This window comes from Citrus clementina, unplaced genomic scaffold, assembly GCF_000493195.1.
Source record: "Citrus clementina cultivar Clemenules unplaced genomic scaffold, Citrus_clementina_v1.0 scaffold_2, whole genome shotgun sequence".
Lineage (NCBI taxonomy): Eukaryota > Viridiplantae > Streptophyta > Magnoliopsida > Sapindales > Rutaceae > Citrus > Citrus x clementina.
In genome coordinates this window covers 858,176-877,005 of record NW_006262688.1, presented here as the reverse complement: position 1 = coordinate 877,005, position 18,830 = coordinate 858,176, and the positions used below count along the sequence as shown (strand labels likewise).

The following is an 18,830-nucleotide window of genomic DNA, read 5'->3' as shown; positions in this document are numbered from 1 at the left end:
ATTAGAAACAAGCTCATAATAGTCAAAGTTTCTATAACTTGACTAGCATTACACACCAGTAGAGATCCAGGAAGACATTCCACAGTTGCTTGTAAACTAGACTTGCCTATCTAATTAAGATTAAATTTTAAGATGAATCAAGTTGAAACTCTCAAGATGCTCGCTATGTCTTAGTCATTAATTTTATTGATAATTAGATTAAATTTTAAGATGAATCTTAATTAAAATGCACCTGAACAAATTTGAATTAGATATAAGGAAATTTATACGAGTGATCTAGAAGTAATTTTTTTTCCCCTTAGACATTATCTTTCAACATGATTGATTTGTTTAGATTTTGGTCTATAATGACCTTTTGTAGACTATTATTATCATGTGCAATGGGAGTTACCATGAGTCCTACCCATATATGCACCTAGCTTTAGTACTATATAAAAATCCATACGTGTACATATACTCAAACCTTCTGTATTGAAATTCCATTATCATTTGTATTGTTGGGGAATATTGGACTGATGTGAAGGTTTCAAAGAAACTAGATTCATGCGAGTGATTTTAACAAAAATAAGAAACCGATTGTTATTACCCAAAAGAAAAATGAAAATGAAAATGAAATGAAGACCCTTCTCTCCATGATTCATTCAACTGGTCAAAATCAGACACCCATGAAAATTATTGTATGAGATATCATATAATAAAATATTATTTAAACAAAAACAACTACCAAAACATAAGCAAAGCGGAAATGGAAAGCAGACAAGTCCAAGTGCTTCTAGAAACAGAACATTTTGTTTGATTTTTGACATCAAAGATCAAACTACTAATTCTTCTGTGTATACTTTTTCTTTATGTTTGATTTTAAAAAAAATTCTGAAATCAGACAACATGTGTTTTGTTTTTGTTATTGTCGCCATCCCATTACGACTCTTCCTCATTTCTTGTAAACAACGAGTATCCTGTATGCCTTTGCCTTTGACTTTTCGCCATTTTAATTTCTCCTCCATTTACATTTTCATTCGCAAAATTCAACAACTATAAAAGAACCTGATAACAACTATCAGAATATTGACGTATTTCTTTTCTTTTGTAACCTGCTTTACACGCAAGTAAGTTCTCGCAACCCCTTTGTTTTTGTTACTTTTTTGTAATCTTGCTAAAGATTTGTTACTTGGGTTAGCTTTGTTCAGTTGTTTGAGTTCTGGGATTTGTTTGTATTTAGCAAATCTGCATCTGGGTATCTCATGATTTTGTAGATTGTTGACTTTTGAGTTGTTATTAATGAGGTCCTTGATCTCTAGATCACGACCTCTCTGTAAGTGGCTGATTCTCAAGAGCTTGTTGAGTCTTTGTTTTGTTTTGGATTTCTAGTGCAATCTTCTCTTTTTGAGGTGGAGGGGTTGGGGGTGCGAATCTTGATAGGCATCTTGGGATGGATTTAAATAATTCGACTGAGAGCACTGTTCCACATTTTGAGATAAATACCAGTTCATCATCCCGGCGAAGCATTTCTTCTAGTCAATCCAGGGCTTCCCGTGGGAATTCGATAAGGGAAGTGACTTTGGGTGATTTAGGATCAAAGCCTGTTAGGTATGGATCACGAGGTGGTGATTCTGAGGGTCTTAGTATGTCGCAGAAGGAGATCAGTGAAGAGGATGCTAGGTTTGTGTATATAAATGATCCTGTGAAGTCGAATGAAAAGTTTGAATTTGCTGGGAATTCAATTAGGACTGGAAAATATTCAATCCTTACATTCATTCCCAGAAATTTATTTGAACAGTTTCACAGAGTTGCATACATATATTTCCTTGTGATTGCTGTGCTTAATCAGCTTCCCCAGCTTGCAGTTTTTGGACGGGGAGTTTCTATTTTGCCATTAGCCTTTGTCCTGTCGGTTACAGCAATCAAGGATGCTTATGAGGATTATAGAAGGCACAGGTCAGATAGAATTGAGAACAATAGACTGGCAAATGTTCTGGTGAATAATCAGTTTCAAGAAAAGAAATGGAAGGATATTCGGGTCGGGGAAATTATTAAAATCAAGACAAATGAAACTATTCCTTGTGATATGGTGCTGCTCTCTACTAGTGATCCCACTGGGGTTGCATACCTGCAGACAATTAATTTGGATGGGGAGTCGAATTTGAAGACTCGGTACGCAAAGCAAGAGACTCTTTTGAAGGTTCCTGAAAAGGAGACTATCAGTGGGTTGATTAAATGTGAGAAGCCCAACAGGAACATATATGGATTTCATGCTAATATGGAAGTTGATGGGAAACGGCTGTCCCTTGGACCTTCAAATATTCTTTTACGAGGCTGTGAGCTGAAAAATACCTCTTGGGCTCTTGGCGTAGCTGTTTATGCTGGCCAGGAGACAAAAGTTATGCTTAACAGCTCAGGAGCTCCATCCAAGAGGAGCTGGCTTGAGATGCATATGAACTCAGAGATCATCAAGCTCTCTTTTTTCCTTGTTGCTTTGTGTACAGTTGTCTCCATCTGTGCTGCTGTTTGGCTGAAACGTCACAATGATGAATTGGACTACATGCCTTACTATAGGAGAAAGGACTTCTCTGAGGAGGGTGAACCAGATAACTATAAGTATTATGGATGGGGATTGGAGATTCTTTTCACCTTCCTCATGTCAGTTATAGTGTTTCAGGTCATGATCCCCATTTCTTTGTACATATCTATGGAACTTGTCCGGCTTGGCCAGGCATACTTCATGATCCAAGATTCCCACATGTATGATGAGGCCTCGGGTTCAAGATTTCAGTGCAGGGCTTTAAATATAAATGAAGATTTAGGACAAATAAAGTATGTATTTTCGGACAAAACTGGTACCCTTACTGAGAATAAGATGGAATTTCGATGTGCAAGCATTTGGGGGATAGATTACAGTGGTGGCAATGCACGTTCTCACAGTGAGGAAGTTGGTTACACTGTGCAAGGTAATGCAACTTAAGTTTTGGCAGTATATCTATAGTCATAACTTCTGATTTATTTATTTATTGTTATTCTTTACAAAATCTGACTATTTTCTTTCTTCTTTATGTTCTTTGATATTCAGTGGATGGAAAAGTTTTGAAACCAAAGCTGACAGTGAATGTTGATCCTCATCTTTTACAATTATCAAGAAGTGGAAAGAACACAGAAGAAGGCAAACATGTCTATGACTTCTTCCTTGCATTGGCAGCTTGTAATACTATTGTGCCTCTTGTTGTCGACACATCTGATCCGAATGTTAAATTAGTAGATTACCAAGGGGAGTCTCCAGATGAGCAAGCGTTAGTTTATGCTGCTGCTGCATATGGTTTTATGCTAATAGAAAGAACTTCGGGTCATATAGTTATTGATATTCAGGGTCAAAGGCAAAGGTAATTTCTGACACTATACCTTAATTTATTGCTACCCTTATGTAATCACCATTATCATCACTGAACCTACTTTCACAATGACCACTACATCTAAACTCTAATTTTGCATAGCATTAACGTAATTTGTCTAAGTACCTCAGAAGATGGTAGCAAGAATCATTATTGTAGCTTCAAGGTTAGCATTTAAGGGGGGGTTGGTGGTGGGGGGGGAGGGGGGGAGGTCTCACTTCAAACAGACAAAATAATCTATGTATAATTGTGTAATTGTATAAATTTCATCTTTGTGGGAGCCTGATAGCTGAGTACAAAATCTTTCCCTATCATGTGAAAATGTGTTATAAGCCCTTTTGTTTTTTGGGAGGGGTTTTGGGTTGGGTGGGAAAACGTTGGAGTTCCAGGTGGGATCATTCCAGGATCTTCTTTTTCTATTTGTCCTTTGTTGGACTGATGGATTGAGATCCTTTTTTGGTGGTGGACTCTACAAGCTAACTGCAGGGTAGTAGTGTTTCTAATTTTGTACTACATTATAGTTTATTACTGTTTCCAGTTTTTGTTTTCTAAAATTTATTCAAGTTATAGGTCTTATTGTATTTTGCTTCATTTCCTCTTATGGGCAGAGCAGGTTCAATGTCTTGGGTTTACATGAGTTCGACAGTGACCGGAAGAGGATGTCGGTTATTTTGGGGCTCCCTGACAAGACTGTGACGCTCTTTGTAAAAGGTGCTGACACATCTATGTTTAGTGTGATAGCTAAAGCTTTGAATATGAATGTAATAAGGGGAACTGAAAGCCATCTCCATGCTTACTCCTCTCTGGGTTTGAGAACACTCGTTGTTGGTATGCGAGAACTGAGTGCTTCCGAATTTGAGCAGTGGCAGTCTTCCTTTGAGGCTGCTAGCAATGCTTTGTTTGGTAGGGCTGCTTTACTTCGCAAGGTTGCTAGCAGTGTGGAAAACAATCTCTGCATACTGGGTGCCTCAGGTATTGAAGATAAACTACAACAAGGGGTGCCAGAAGCTATTGAGTCACTTCGAGCAGCTGGTATTAAAGTATGGGTTTTGACTGGTGACAAGCAAGAAACTGCCATATCTATTGGCTACTCGTCAAAACTCCTAACAAGCAAGATGACACAAGTTATAATTAATAGCAACTCAAAGGAATTGTGTAGAAAGAGTTTAGAGGATGCCATTGCCATGTCTAAGAAGCTAAAGACCGTGCCTGGTGTCTCACACAACTCTGAAAGAAGTTCTGGAGCTGGTGTTGCACAACTGGCCTTGATTATTGATGGTACCAGCCTTGTTTATATTCTAGACAGTGAACTTGATGAACAGGTATGGAACGACCATCCTTTCCATTTATTTGTGTCTCCATGATATCTCATATCCTGATCCAGATTTTATCATCTTGAACTGCAGCTTTTCCAATTAGCTGGAGACTGCTCTGTTGTACTTTGTTGCCGAGTAGCACCGTTGCAAAAAGCTGGGATTGTTGCCCTTGTAAAGACCAGGACATCAGACATGACCCTTGCGATTGGGGATGGTAATCAAAATTCCCTTCATTTTCTTAAAACCATCAGCTCTCTATACAATATTACAAATTTTCAGCTCACCAATTGGTGGTTTCGGCTGATTTGAGAATGTCTATTGCAATATTTAACAGGTGCAAATGATGTTTCAATGATTCAAATGGCTGATGTTGGAGTTGGCATAAGCGGCCAAGAGGGTCGGCAAGCTGTAATGTCATCGGATTTTGCAATGGGGCAGTTTAGATTCTTAGTTACACTTTTGTTGGTCCATGGGCATTGGAATTATCAGCGGATGGGCTACATGATATTGTACAACTTTTACAGAAATGCAGTGCTTGTTTTTGTTCTATTTTGGTGAGTAATTTTATGACAACTTTATGATCTTGCTACTTTCTCTATCCGCAAATCTAAATATCAAGAAATTCTGAAAATTCATCATAAATCTTCATCTTCGCCTGAATTTCTTGTGTTAATAAGAAGGAATAATTTAATTATTTCAGTTGTCTACTGCTCAGTTTTACATAATAGGCTTTTTCTTTCCTTTATAGGTCCATAGGTTTCTTGTACCCCTTCTCCTTGTCTGCCATATTACAAGAATGAATGTTACAATTAATTATCAGGCTTTGTGAATAATGTCATTTATAATAAGTAGTTCATGGCTGCTAATATCCTCATCTGTTGTGTAGGTATGTGCTATTTACTGCTTTCACTTTGACAACTGCAATTAATGAGTGGAGCAGTGTGTTATATTCTGTGATCTACACTTCTTTGCCTACAATTGTTGTTGCTATACTTGACAAGGACCTTAGTAGAAGGACTCTTCTACAGAATCCCCAGCTCTATGGGGCTGGGCACAGACAAGAGTGCTATAACACAAAATTGTTTTGGCTGACAATGGCTGATACATTGTGGCAAAGTGTGGTGATCTTTTTTATTCCTTTTGGAGCGTACTGGGACAGCACCATTGATGTATCAAGTATAGGGGATTTGTGGACACTTGCTGTTGTTATTTTGGTTAATATACACTTGGCTATGGATGTCATCCGGTGGACTTGGATTACTCATGCAGTCATTTGGGGATCTATAATTGCAACGTTGATTTGTGTCATGATAATAGATGCTGTACCTTCATTACCCGGTTATTGGTATGCCCTCTTTCCTGCTATTTGGAATATACTGTTAGGTGTTTCCTTTCAACATATGCATAATTGCGTGTACCATTTGTGTTGTTGCACTCTTAAGACATCAACAGGAAGAATCATATTTTTTCATAGATCTGGAAGAAAACTGTTAGGTTTTCTCTACTTCTGTTCTGATTGTGTCAAGAACATGTGCTCGTGTAGAGCTTTAGGCATTGGCCACTAATTTCGTACCAATTGCCAAGAACGACTGGTTCTATGGCGGATTTCATCGTTATGGCTGGTTAGGTCATTAAGGCATTAACTAATGTTGACTATCCTGGGGCAATAACTGCACTTGGCACCAGCTCAGAAGTAGACTGTCCTTTCCTTCTCATCCATCTCAAAGACTCAGATAAAAGAAGAAAAATAAGTAGTTAAATTCTTTTAAGAACGAAAGCCAAGGGGGGAACTCCAGTACTTGATCTCGTTTGTGAATTCTCCTTTTTCCTAATATTTGAAACCTCTACCACTGTTTACTTAGTTTCACTCATTACATGCATTTTACTGTATCCTTAATAGCCTTCACTTATGCATGCTGTGAATTTTGTTCAATTTTTTTTCACATCACCCTTGTATATAACAACTGAAGTTTCGACTCCTGCATAATTTGACAGGGCATTCTTCGAGGTTGCAAAGACACGATTGTTTTGGTTTTGCTTGATGATTATTCTTGTAGCAGCACTTATTCCACGTTTTCTTGTAAAATTTCTCTATCAATACTATTATCCATGCGATGTTCAGATTGCAAGAGAAGCCGAGAAGGTAGGGAATCTTAGGGAGCGTGGAGCCGGAGAAATAGAAATGAATCCAGTATTAGATCCTCCCCAAAGATAAAATTTGATTTTGCCTCCTCCCCCCTCCCTTTTTTGTAACATATCATATTCTTTTGGCTTCTTCAGGGAACCACTCTACAGTAGCCGGTTTTCATTATTTGCTATCCGAAGGATAGAGTTCGAGTTTGTATACCTAGGTTGTATTTTTGGCAATGTTGTATCACAAAATTTGTTGTATCACAAAATTATTCAATGTATATTAGCATTGTCTACAACCAACCTTGTAGATGAAGTTGAAATTATGTGCTTCAAGTTGCTTTTGATATCCTTTCGTCCCTACAAATTCTTGTATTAAACTACTAATTTCTTTCAACCAACCAGCTGTATCTAACTAGGAGATGACATGCAGACTGATAGCACAACAGATTTCTTCTTCTGAACGTCTATTGCAGCAAATGGACATTTGAAATTGCTTCCGTTAAGCTCCGAAAAGCTGCCTTAAATTCCGTTTATGTTGTCATTGGAAGTATATTTGCAACACTTGACAGGAGCATTAGAAGAAGCTCATACAGATGCTTAAATATGCCTAAAATATTCACGTAGGTCTACATATGTTGCTCTTCACATTCTCTGATGCATAGATCCGAGTTCATAGTTACAGTGCCTCCTGATTGTTCTCTTTCAGACCCTGAATCTGGGTGGCAAACTGCAAATTCCACAAAGTATCTTCAACAGAAGGTCTATCCTTTGGCTCATTGGACAGACATCGCAGACACAGCTCCATCATTCTCTTCAATGACTCGTCCGAGCATTCATTCATAACTGCAGGATCCACGATACTCTTTCGAGCTTCATCAGTCCCTATGTTTACTTGCAGCTGCATAAGAAACAAGAGTTTGCTTACAAGAAGTAAAATTAAAATTTAGTTTCAAAGAACTGATAGGAGAATTAAATTGTAGAATCACAAGCACTCACAAGATCTTTTACAAGAACAACAACATTTTCGGACGTGATAGGCCTTCCCACAATGATTTCGATTAAGATTATTCCTATGTCATAAACATCACTTTTGTCATCCTGTTCTGTCCTGCAGACACATAGACACAAAGTAACAAAGTAAATTCTAGGCACTGTGATAAACACCATCGTATATGCAAGTTGGTAAAAATGTATTATGCACCTTGCCAAGACACTTGTTTTTTTTGCAGGAGAAGAAACTTCAGCACTGCCCTGAAATTTTAAGCAGCATATGATCAACTCAAAAATACTGATATGAACGGCAGCACGTGTGGTGAATGAGACACAAACATATTAATATCTTATCCATACCTTGCCTCTAGCTTCAGCTAAAAGAGGAAGGTTATAGCTGTTGATTTTTACATGAAAATTCTCATCTAATAAAACATCTGTTATCTTGAGATTATTTGAAAAGACTCCCGGCACAATCCCTGTATGCAGGAACTGGACACCCTTTACAATTGCTATTGCAGCTGCTATTCGTTGGACCCAAGTAAGCTTGTAGCCTGCCAAACAAAGTTTAGATAAAGATGTAAAATGTGTTATTGTCAGGGTCATCGACAACAGATAAGGGGAAGGAAAATCAATATCACATTACCAGGTCCAGATATGGAGCTTCTTAGCGTCTCATTTGGAGCATACTCAAATATAAGATATATAATGCTTATGCTTGGATCATCCAAACTGAAGTCCAAGCAGTGTCCAAGAGCACTAACTAAATTGGTATGTCTGAGTTTTGAAATCAGCTCAATGTGGTAGGTGTACATATGTGGACTGCTCTTTTTGCTCATTTTCAAGCTTCTAATAGCAACCAGAGTGCCATCAGTGAGCTTTCCTTTGTAAATCTGATGTTAAAGGTGCATATAACATTCAGAATAAATAAGTTAATCTTATAGCAACATCATCAAAATGTAAAGACACTTGATCTTTCAATCCAATACTTCGGATGAAATTTGAAATACACACCTGACCATGTGAAGCATCACACATGAAACTTGAAGAATCAAAGCAATCAGTGGCCTCCTTAAGCTCATCGACAGTAAAGGTTCGATAAGCAGGGAGGCTAGCTCCCATCTTCATTGTTTCCGATATATATCCTGCAAATATATACAAGTATTAGAAACCATATATGTCAAATACATATAATGAAACATGCATAAAAGAAACAGAAGGAATTAATGGATTGGAGATGTAATTACTGGCATCTGAAAGCAGCTTCACTGTGTTAATTGTTGACACATTCTCCAGTATAAACCTTGTTGAAGTTGTTTCTACTTTATTATTATTCTTATTGTACACCTTTTTCACAACCAAAAGAACAGCCCCAACAACTGCAATGCCACCAACAGTCCCTCCCACCACACTTGATGCATAAGAGCTTTTGTTCTTCTGTTTATGCGGCAAAACTTTGACAGCCAGAGCTTCATTTTGGCAGAAATTAGAAGGATGCTGCTCTTGTTCTTCATTTGATAAACAGTTTTTGGAATACAAGACGAGCCTGGTCTTTGCTTCCACTTGTAGACAAGAAGGTAAATATCCTGTTAAAAGATTTGAAGATAAATCCACAAAGGCAAGTTGCGGATTGCATGACATGTTTTGCAGGAGTAATCCTGTTAATTTGTTTCCATGGATATCAAGATAAGTAATGGAAGGTAACGATAACAATGATGGTATAAATGGCCCCACAAATCGATTTAGAGAAATGTCTAGCTTTTGAAGCTGATTGTAGGAGCGTAATTCATCAGGATTAATACCAAACTGAAACCTGTTGTTTCTGAGAACAAGAGTGACCATTTTCTTATGCAATCTGGGAAAACGAGGACCAAAATAATTGTCTTGCACATCAAACACTCGAAGATTTTTCAAGTTGCGAAGATCAGGTATTTCCCCAGACAAGTGATTAGCTGAAAGTGACACAACTCTCAGACTTTGTAAACCTGTTAGAGAAACTGGCAAGAATCCACTTAGAGAATTGTTCTTCAAGCTCAACACAGACAAAACTTGGAGTAAACTTAGTTCACTGGGGACTGCCCCAGTAAACTTGTTATCATCAAGAATGAGTGTTTGTAAGTTTCTCAAAGAAGAAATTTGAACTGGGATGGAACCACTCAAATAGTTTGAACTAAGATTCAATATTTCCAGGGAAGATGAATGAGCAATGCTGCCAGGAAGTGGACCCCATAAGCCTAAAGAAACCAAAGATAAGACTTTCAAGCTGGAAAGACTTCCAAGGGTTGAAAAGAAAGTGTCAGTTGAGAAATTATGAGCAAGTCCACCATTGATGTTGTTGTTGTTGTCACCTGCAATGTGAAGCTGAGTCAAATTATCTTCATAACAAACTAGAGTTAGTGAAGGAGTTGGTTCAATGTTGCAGAAATCAGTGACAGTGGTGGTGTTAAAGCTGCTTGAAACTGAAGGATAGTTGAGCAGCTGCTGGATTCTCACAAGGGTTTGATACTGAAAGAGTTGAAGCTGGTTTGAATGGGGAGCAGAAACAATAATGCTGAGAATTATAAACACAAGAAGATGAAGCTTATCAACTGGTTTTGCCATGGAGACAATACTGAGAATAATGAATGTGCATTCATACGCATACAGTTTTTAAGAGATTTGTGCGTCAAAGATAGTATCTGCAGACACAACTTTCAATACAAATCAAGTCATGTTTTTGTTCTCACCCTAGTGTGTGTAATCGTGTTCTTGCTCATTGGAAACATAAATTGCTTTGCTCCAGATTCCATTCCGTGCCACTTAGTAGACACCTACAATTGTCAATTGACAATTACTAAATACACGTAAATCTTGATTATCTGGAATTAATTCATTAAATTAGCCCCGCAATTTAGTATTAAGTGCACAGATTCATCTATAAAATTATTTTTTAAAACAAAATAGTAATAATAATACTTAACCAAAGTTTGATACAAAATTTATATCTCAATTAAAAATATATATATCATAAATATGACTAAGATTGCCGCACGATCTTAGGTGAATAAGAACAGATTAATCTCAATTATATACCATCGTCCAAATCTTCCTTAGATTTGGTGGTGGAGTGCTTCATGCTTTATATTATCTATGGGGGTAATTTAGCGTCTACCCCATATATTTTAACAATGTGCCCTGAGCACCCAAATGTTTTGATCATGTGCAACACGCCCTTACTTCCGTCAATTTGGCATTTAAATATAATGGTATCATCAATTTGACAGTTAATTTTGACTATAGATGTGTTTGAAATTGAGGTTGAGCAACTGCAATTTAAAAGTTACAGTACTAAAGTATTTTGTAAAGACTAACTGTTGTAACTTGAAAGTTATATTGATATGATTTTTCACTTGTATAATATAAAATTTATTATATCTTTAATAATTTTGTCAAAATTATTATTTAAAATTTATATTTACTACATATTATTAATTCTTGTTTCATAATTATAACTTTTTTTTTTCACAACAGTTGTCTTTTAAAAGTTACAGCACCTTAATCCCAAACAGGACCTAAATGCCTACAACGCCATAGATAAATTAATGGTAGATTACAGTACATATCACAAAGTAATTCCAATCCACTAATATTCAACCTCCTTTCGGAAAATGCATTGATCCTCTAAACTCAGCTAATCTGATTCATATGACCAATTAATAGAACAAATCACCAATTAATAAAAACCTTATTTCAAATACACACACACAACATAAATAGTGTTAAAATGAATATGTTAATAATATTGATTTTGATGATAACAAACTTTAAATGGTTTTTGATGGAGTTATTCCTTAATAAACGAAAGCCTTATAATCATTCCAATCATATTCAGAAAAGATGGACTTTCAAATTAGAAAATGATTCTCTGTAAAATCTGGTTTAAAATGTGATTCTGGAAATAAACGGTGAGGTTAACCGATTAAAACCAGAGAGCAACATATTGCTTAAGCTCTAACCGATTAAGAAAAACGGAAAACACAAAAAGCTGGGAAGGTTACTAGAATTTAATGGTAAACCGTTTATTTAACCGATTAACCGATAAAATCTAGAATTAAAGATTGTACTCTTCTGGCACCGTTTAACAAAACCGGATAAGGCTAAATTGTTTTGCAGGTTACTGGAAACAAACGGTTAACCATTTATTACAAACGGTTAACCGATAATTTTTAGAGAGGTCATTTCATACAAATCCTTAACCGTTTAATGTAAACGGATAACTGATGTTCATCTTGCAGGTCTCTGGAATTTAACGGCGAAAGGTTAACTCTAAACGGCAAACTGTTTATTTCAAATTTGGCCCAACGGTAACTTTTGACCAGCCTAAACGGTGAACCGTTAATGGTTAACGGCGAACCATTTTCGGGCAGATAATTTGTAACGGCTAGTTTTTCAGCTCCAACTATAAATAAGCTCATTCAAATTCAAACAAGATTGATCACAACACGACCATTGAGATTATATTCGAGAATACAATCTTCATAGAGCTTTAAAAACACATTCTTGCTTCATCTATTCACACATTGGACATTGATTTGTAATCTTAAATATTGTGTGAGGGAAGAACAATTTTTAATCTTTTACTTTGAGTGATTGTAAGTGTTGTGATACACTTGAGTTAAGAGATTGATGATAATCTCTTGTTGTAAAGGTTCATTGACACATTGGAAGTCAAGTGTAAGCATTTGAAGCCTTGGAGGTGTGCTTAGTGAAATCCTCAAGCCCGGAAAGCTTGGAGGCGTGGATGTAGGCGAGGTTGACCGAACCACGTAAAAATCTTCGTGTTTGAATCTCTCTTCCCTTATCTTTTTATATTGTGATTGATTTAAATATTTTTCCATTAAATTCATTTTAGATTTGGTTGATAATTTGTTTAGAATCAAATAATTTTTTAGAATCCCAATTCACCCCCCTCTTGGGTTGCACACTTGTATTTCATTTGGTATCAGAGTTTGGTTCTCTTGTTATGACTTAACCGTCTAGAGTAAAAGATCCATGGCAACCCAAAATGACTCAACCTTTAGGGAAGGACAGTCCACAACTAGACCACAATTCTTTGACGGAAATGACTACCCATATTGAAAAACTAGGATGAGAATTTATTTACAAGCACTAGATTATGAAATTTGGGAAGTTGTATGTGATCGTCCGTTTTTGCCCCTAAATAAAAATGAAGTCGGGGACGATATTCCAAAGCCTTCAAGGGAATGGAATGAATTGGAAAAGAGAAAAATTTCTCTAAATTCCAAAGCTATGAATGCTTTATTTTGTGCACTTGATAAGAAAGAATTTCATCGAGTCTTTAGTTGTGAAAGTGCCAATGAAATTTGGCACAAACTTGAAGTAATCTATGAAGGCACAAATCAAGTGAAATAGTCAAAAATCAGTAGGTACACTCGACAATATGAGTTGTTCCAAATGGAACAAAATGAGAGTGTGTACTCTATGTATACGAGATTTACGGACATAGTAAACACCCTAGGAGCCTTAGGAAAGGTCTTCTCAAATAGCGAGAAAGTGAAGAAAATCATTAGGTCACTTCTAAAAGAATGGAGACCTAAAAGAACCGCTATTGAAGAGTCCAAAGATTTAAATGCTTTACCTCTTGATGATTTAATTAGTTCTCTCATTTCATATGAAGAAGATTTGGCAGCAGAAAAAGGGCATGAGGAGAAGAAGAAAAGCATTGCTCTCAAAGCTTCAAAATATGAGAGTGATCGGGAGAGTGAACCGGATGATGAAGAGCTGGCCATGCTAGCAAGGAGGTTCAAAAAATTCTTCAAGAAAACCAGAGAGCGAAGAAATTTCATAAACTTCAAGAACCAAAGGGAGAAGAAAGAGGTAATCACATGCTATGAATGCAAGAAGCCTGACCATATAAGATCAGAGTGCCCACTCATCAACAAACTCAAGAAGAAAGCCATGGTTGCAACTTGGGATGATAGCGAGGAAGATTCAAGTGATGAAGAAGGGTCGCAAGAAGTATCAAACCTAGCACTTATGGCAATAGGAGGGGATGATGATCTCAATGAGGTAAGTGATCCCACCTATGATGAATTGTATGATGCTTTTAAAGAATTGCATAATGAGTTGATAAAGATTGGTAAAAAGAATGTATGTCTTAAAAAGAAAATGACAAAGTTTAAAAATGAAAATGAATCTCTAAATGCAAAAATTGCATGCCTAGAAGTAGAGAACAAAACATTGCATGATGAAATTGCATTATCAAATGAGAAACCTAGCATCTCACATAAGCATTTAGAATCACACATAGATGATTTAAAAAATGAAAACCAAATGCTTAAGAAAAAGAGTAATGAGTTGAATGAGATTGTCTTGAAGTTTACAAATGGGCAAAAGATGTTGGACAATATGCTTAACTCATAAAAATGTGTTTTTGATAAAGGAGTATTTGGGTATAAGCCTAACTTGAAGCAAAAGTATTATAAGAATTTTTTTGTTAAAGCTACCTCCACAAGTGATCATAAGATTGTATGTCATTTTTGTAATCAAGATGGTCATATGAAAAATAGATGTCCAATAAAAAGAAATGCATATTATGGTATGAAATGCATTTGGGTTCCAAAAGGAATCACTACTAACTCTCAAGGACCCAAAAAGCTTGGGGTACCTAAAACTTGAGTTTTTCTTTGTAGGGCTTGAAGAAGAAGAAAAATAAATGGTACTTGGACAGTGGTTGTTTAAGGCACATGACCGGAAACTATGCATGGTTCTCAAGGTTCACCAAAATTGAAAATGGTGGAGACGTATCTTTTGGAGACAACTCAAAAGGAAAAATTCTTGGAATTGGAAATGTTGGTAAAGTTTCCTCAACTCTAATTGAGAATGTATGTTTGGTTGAAAACTTGAAACACAACTTAATTAGTATTAGTCAATTATGTGACAAAGGTTATAAAGTTATCTTTGATAAATTTAGTTGTGTTATTGAGAATTCATGTAATGGCAAGATCTTATTTGTTGGGAATAGATGTGATAATGTTTATATCATTGACATAGAATGTGCATCTACTCTTGATAAATATTTTTCGGCATTGCATGATGATAGTTGGTTATGGCATAGAAGGTTAGGACATGCAAGTCTGGATTTGATTTCAAAAATTTCGAAAAATGATTTAGTTAAAGGTCTTCCAAAAATTGGTTTTAAAAAAGATAAGATTTGTGAAGCTTGTCAATTTGGAAAACAAATCAAAACTTCTTTCAAAAATAAAAATCATATTTCTACTTCAAAACCACTTCAACTTCTTCACATAAATTTATTTGGGTCTTCTGGATATGCTAGTCTAAATGACAAATGTTATGCATTTGTGATAGTGGATGATTATTTTAGATATACGTGGGTATTATTCTTAGCCAATAAGGATGATGTTCTTGATGCCTTTAAAGTGCTTTGTAAGAAAATACAAAATGAAAAAGGGTATGGTATTGCATGCATTAGGAGTGATCATGGAGGAGAGTTTGAAAATCATGCATTTGAGATTTTTTGTAATGATTTTGGCATTGAGCATCAATTTTCATCACCTAGAACTCCACAACAAAATGGAGTTATTAAGAGAAAGAATAAATTCATTCAAGAAATGGCTAGAACTATGTTGAATGAAAATTCATTGCCTAAGTATTTTTGGGCCGAGTCCGTCAACACCGCTTGTTATGTTTTAAATCGTGTGTTGATTAGACATAACCTTAACAAAACTCCATATGAGCTTTGGAAACATAGAAAACTCAATATTGGTTATTTCAAAGTTTTTAGATGCAAATGTTTTATTTTGAACACAAAAGACAATCTTGGCAAATTTGATCCAAAATCTAATGTTGGTATTTTTCTTGGATATTCAAATTCAAGCAAAGCTTATAGAGTTTATAACAAAAATACACTAGTTGTAGAAGAATCTATGCATGTTATATTTGATGAGTCTAACTCCTCCTCTGCGGAGAAAGGAATAAATTATGATGATGTAGATGGAGAGTCACAAGAAGAACCATCAAAGGATAATCAAGAGAATGCACCACAAAGAAATCAAGAGGATGAACAAGAAGAGCAAACAAATATGGAGCAACATGAATGTACTTCTCAAACACTCCCCAAGGAGTGAAGGTATGTTTCTTCTCACCCTAAAGATGTAATTTTAGGAGATCCCCCACGAGGTGTTACAACTACATCATTGCTTAGGAATACTTGTGAGCATAATGCATTCATTTCGCAAATTGAACCAAAATCCTTTGCGGATGCGAAAAATGATGAATCTTGCATTATGACAATGCAAGAAGAGTTGAATCAATTTGAAAGAAACAATGTGTGGGAATTAGTTCCTAAACCGAAACATCAATCCGTCATAAGTACTAAATGAATATTTAGAAATAAAATGGATGAATCTGGTGTGGTTGTAAGAAATAAAGCTAGATTAGTGGCTCAAGGTTACAACCAAGAAGAAGGAATTGATTTTGATGAAACTTTTGCATCCGTTGCTAGACTAGAATCAATTAGAATGTTGTTGGCATTTGCATGTCATAAAGATTTCATCTTATTTCAAATGGATGTGAAAAATGCTTTCTTAAATGGGTATATTATGGAAGAAGTATATGTAAAACAACCCCCTAGTTTTGAAAATGAAAAACTTCCAAATCATGTTTATAAGTTGTTTAAAGCCTTGTATGGATTAAAACAAGCACCTAGAGCATGGTATGATAAGCTTAAGAATTTCTTGTTAGAAAATAATTTTTCCATGGGTAAAGCAGATACTACTCTCTTCGTTAAACATAAGGAGAAAGACATACTTGTTGTTTAAATTTATGTTGATGATATTATTTTTGGTTCTACTAATGAATTATTATGTCAAGAATTTTCATCTTGCATGAGTAATGAATTTGAAATGAGTATGATGGAAGAGTTGAAGTACTTCATTGGACGGCAAATAAAACAAAACCAGGAAGGAATTTTCATAAATCAAGCCAAGTATGCAAAAGATTTACTCAAAAGATTCGGCATTGATAACTCAAAGACCAAAAACACTCCAATGAGCACAACAACCAAACTTGACAAAGATGAAAAAGGTAAGAAAGTGGATATCAAAATGTATCGAGGTATGATCACTCACTTGTTTCATGGTTTAGCAAGAAACAAAATTCTGTTGCACTTTCAACTACAGAGGCTGAATATATAGCTGCAGGAAGTTGTTGTGCGCAAGCTCTTTGGATGAAACAAACACTTAGAGACTATGGTATTAACCTAGAACAAATTCTTATTAAGTGTGATAATACTTGTGCTACAAATCTTTCAAAAAATCCCATTCAACACTCTAAAACCAAGTATATAGAAATAAGACATCATTTCTTGAGAGATCATGTTCAAAAGAGAGATATTGCATTAGAGTTTATTTCTACAGAAAAACAACTCGCCGATATTTTTACCAAACCCCTTGGTGAAGATTAATTTTCCAAAATTCGGCATGAACTTGGGATGATGAAATTTTCACATTAACGTCTCTATTCATGCTATTGAGTGTATTGAATTAATTGACTTATTGGTGATTTAATATTTATGAAATGCTTAGGCTTGATATTCAAATGATGTATTTGCTTTGTTAATTCTTGATTGATTATATGAATTAATTGCTTGAATACATGTTCATGAATCATGCATTAAAATGGCTCATAAAATATTTTTAGATCAATTACATGATCTTGGAATGTATTATTTGCTTACTAAAAATTAAATCAAATGTGCGAAATTATAGATAAAATAAACGGATAACCGTTTCCAATAAACGGTGAACCGTTTTATTCCAGAAACGAGTTTATATGTCTGTCTTTTTACTCTTTCACCGTTTGTTGCAATCGGTAAACCGATTAAAAACAGAGAGTCCTCTAACAGTTACTCCTTAGCCGTTAAGAGTTTAACCTTTTACCGTCTGCCATTCCTTAGCCTCTGGAGGTTACCCCTTAACCATTTAAATAAACGGTTAACCGTTTTCGTGAATATAAAACTGTTCAAAGGTTTTCTTCTTCCTCTTCAGTTGCCCTTTCACCGTTTCAGCCATTGTTGCGCAGCCGACGCTTCCTCTGTCCTTAAATCTTCATTTTCCTTGCTTTTCTTGCCAAATCAAACCTACAACATCATTTCTTATCACCTTTAGAACACTTTCACCGATTCAAATCTTCAAATCAAGCCTAAAATCGAAAAATCCCAAATTCAAACCGTACGTGCAGTCATTCGGGTTTCTTCAATTTTTACCTGATTCTTGCCCTTCTTCAACCAAATTGAGCCTCAAAATCACATCCTTTACTCATTCCTAAACAAATAATCGGTTCATCTTCTTCTCATCACATCTCTCCCGAAATTTTCAAACTTCCTTATTCTTCACCATGGCTGCACCCCCTTGGAGAAATCTATGCCTCCAAGGAATCCTATACCACCACGGGAAGTCTCTGAATTTGCAAGAATTCATTTCCCCATGCCTTCCTTGGCCAAGCGGTTCGAGGATCGCTTCAATGGTCGTAAGGTACTTGACTCTTCCTATGTTGAAATAGATGATTTCAGTACCTTAGTTGTTTGTGGTAGAAGCATTAGGGATATGCTTCAGCCTTGGGAGTCTGCCATTGACTTTGATGACTGAGTTTATCCCAATTTAGTGCGAGTCTTTTATTCGAACATGGAAATCTTCGCAACTCGTCTAAATAGGATAGTTACCCAAGTCGGCAGTGTGCTTATAGAATTTGATGATGGGGACCTATCTGGCTTTCTTGGTATCTCTAGTGAGGGTCATGACATTTACACCTCTAGGAAAGCCTTTTCTTTTGACGATTTTAGTCATGTTGATGGAGTTCGTAATATTTGTCGCCGCCGAGACTTGTCTGATGAGATCTGCAATCTACATTTTTTGTCTCAACTTTTACCTCTCCAAGTTCGCATTCTTCACTCTATTTTACAACACATAGTGACACCTAAGAAGGGTCACTC

General features: G+C 36.0%; 2 protein-coding genes across 3 annotated transcripts; one reads left to right on the top strand and one right to left on the bottom strand.

Annotated features, from left to right (window-relative positions):
* Positions 1-707: 707 nt before the first annotated feature.
* On the top strand, positions 708-7,173 carry LOC18051816 (phospholipid-transporting ATPase 1). Its single transcript, XM_006445622.2, has 7 exons — positions 708-2,945; positions 3,065-3,371; positions 3,994-4,702; positions 4,787-4,910; positions 5,031-5,250; positions 5,583-6,041; positions 6,692-7,173. The coding sequence occupies exons 1-7, from the start codon at positions 1,430-1,432 to the stop codon at positions 6,909-6,911; spliced, it is 3,555 nt and encodes a 1,184-aa protein (XP_006445685.1). The 5' UTR covers positions 708-1,429; the 3' UTR covers positions 6,912-7,173.
* A 171-nt stretch (positions 7,174-7,344) lies between these two features.
* On the bottom strand, positions 7,345-10,539 carry LOC18051814 (probable inactive leucine-rich repeat receptor-like protein kinase At3g03770). 2 transcript variants are annotated; one of them, XM_006445621.2, is made up of 7 exons: positions 9,067-10,539; positions 8,834-8,964; positions 8,466-8,712; positions 8,180-8,373; positions 8,031-8,080; positions 7,826-7,937; positions 7,345-7,727 (listed from the first exon to the last, which is right to left on the bottom strand). In XM_006445621.2, exons 1-7 carry the CDS (start codon positions 10,418-10,420, stop codon positions 7,506-7,508), a joined length of 2,310 nt encoding a protein of 769 aa, XP_006445684.1. In that variant the 5' UTR covers positions 10,421-10,539; the 3' UTR covers positions 7,345-7,505. The 2 variants fall into 2 exon arrangements, with proteins under 2 accessions (XP_006445684.1, XP_024047166.1); XM_024191398.1 differs by having other exon boundaries at positions 7,826-8,080.
* Positions 10,540-18,830: the final 8,291 nt, after the last annotated feature.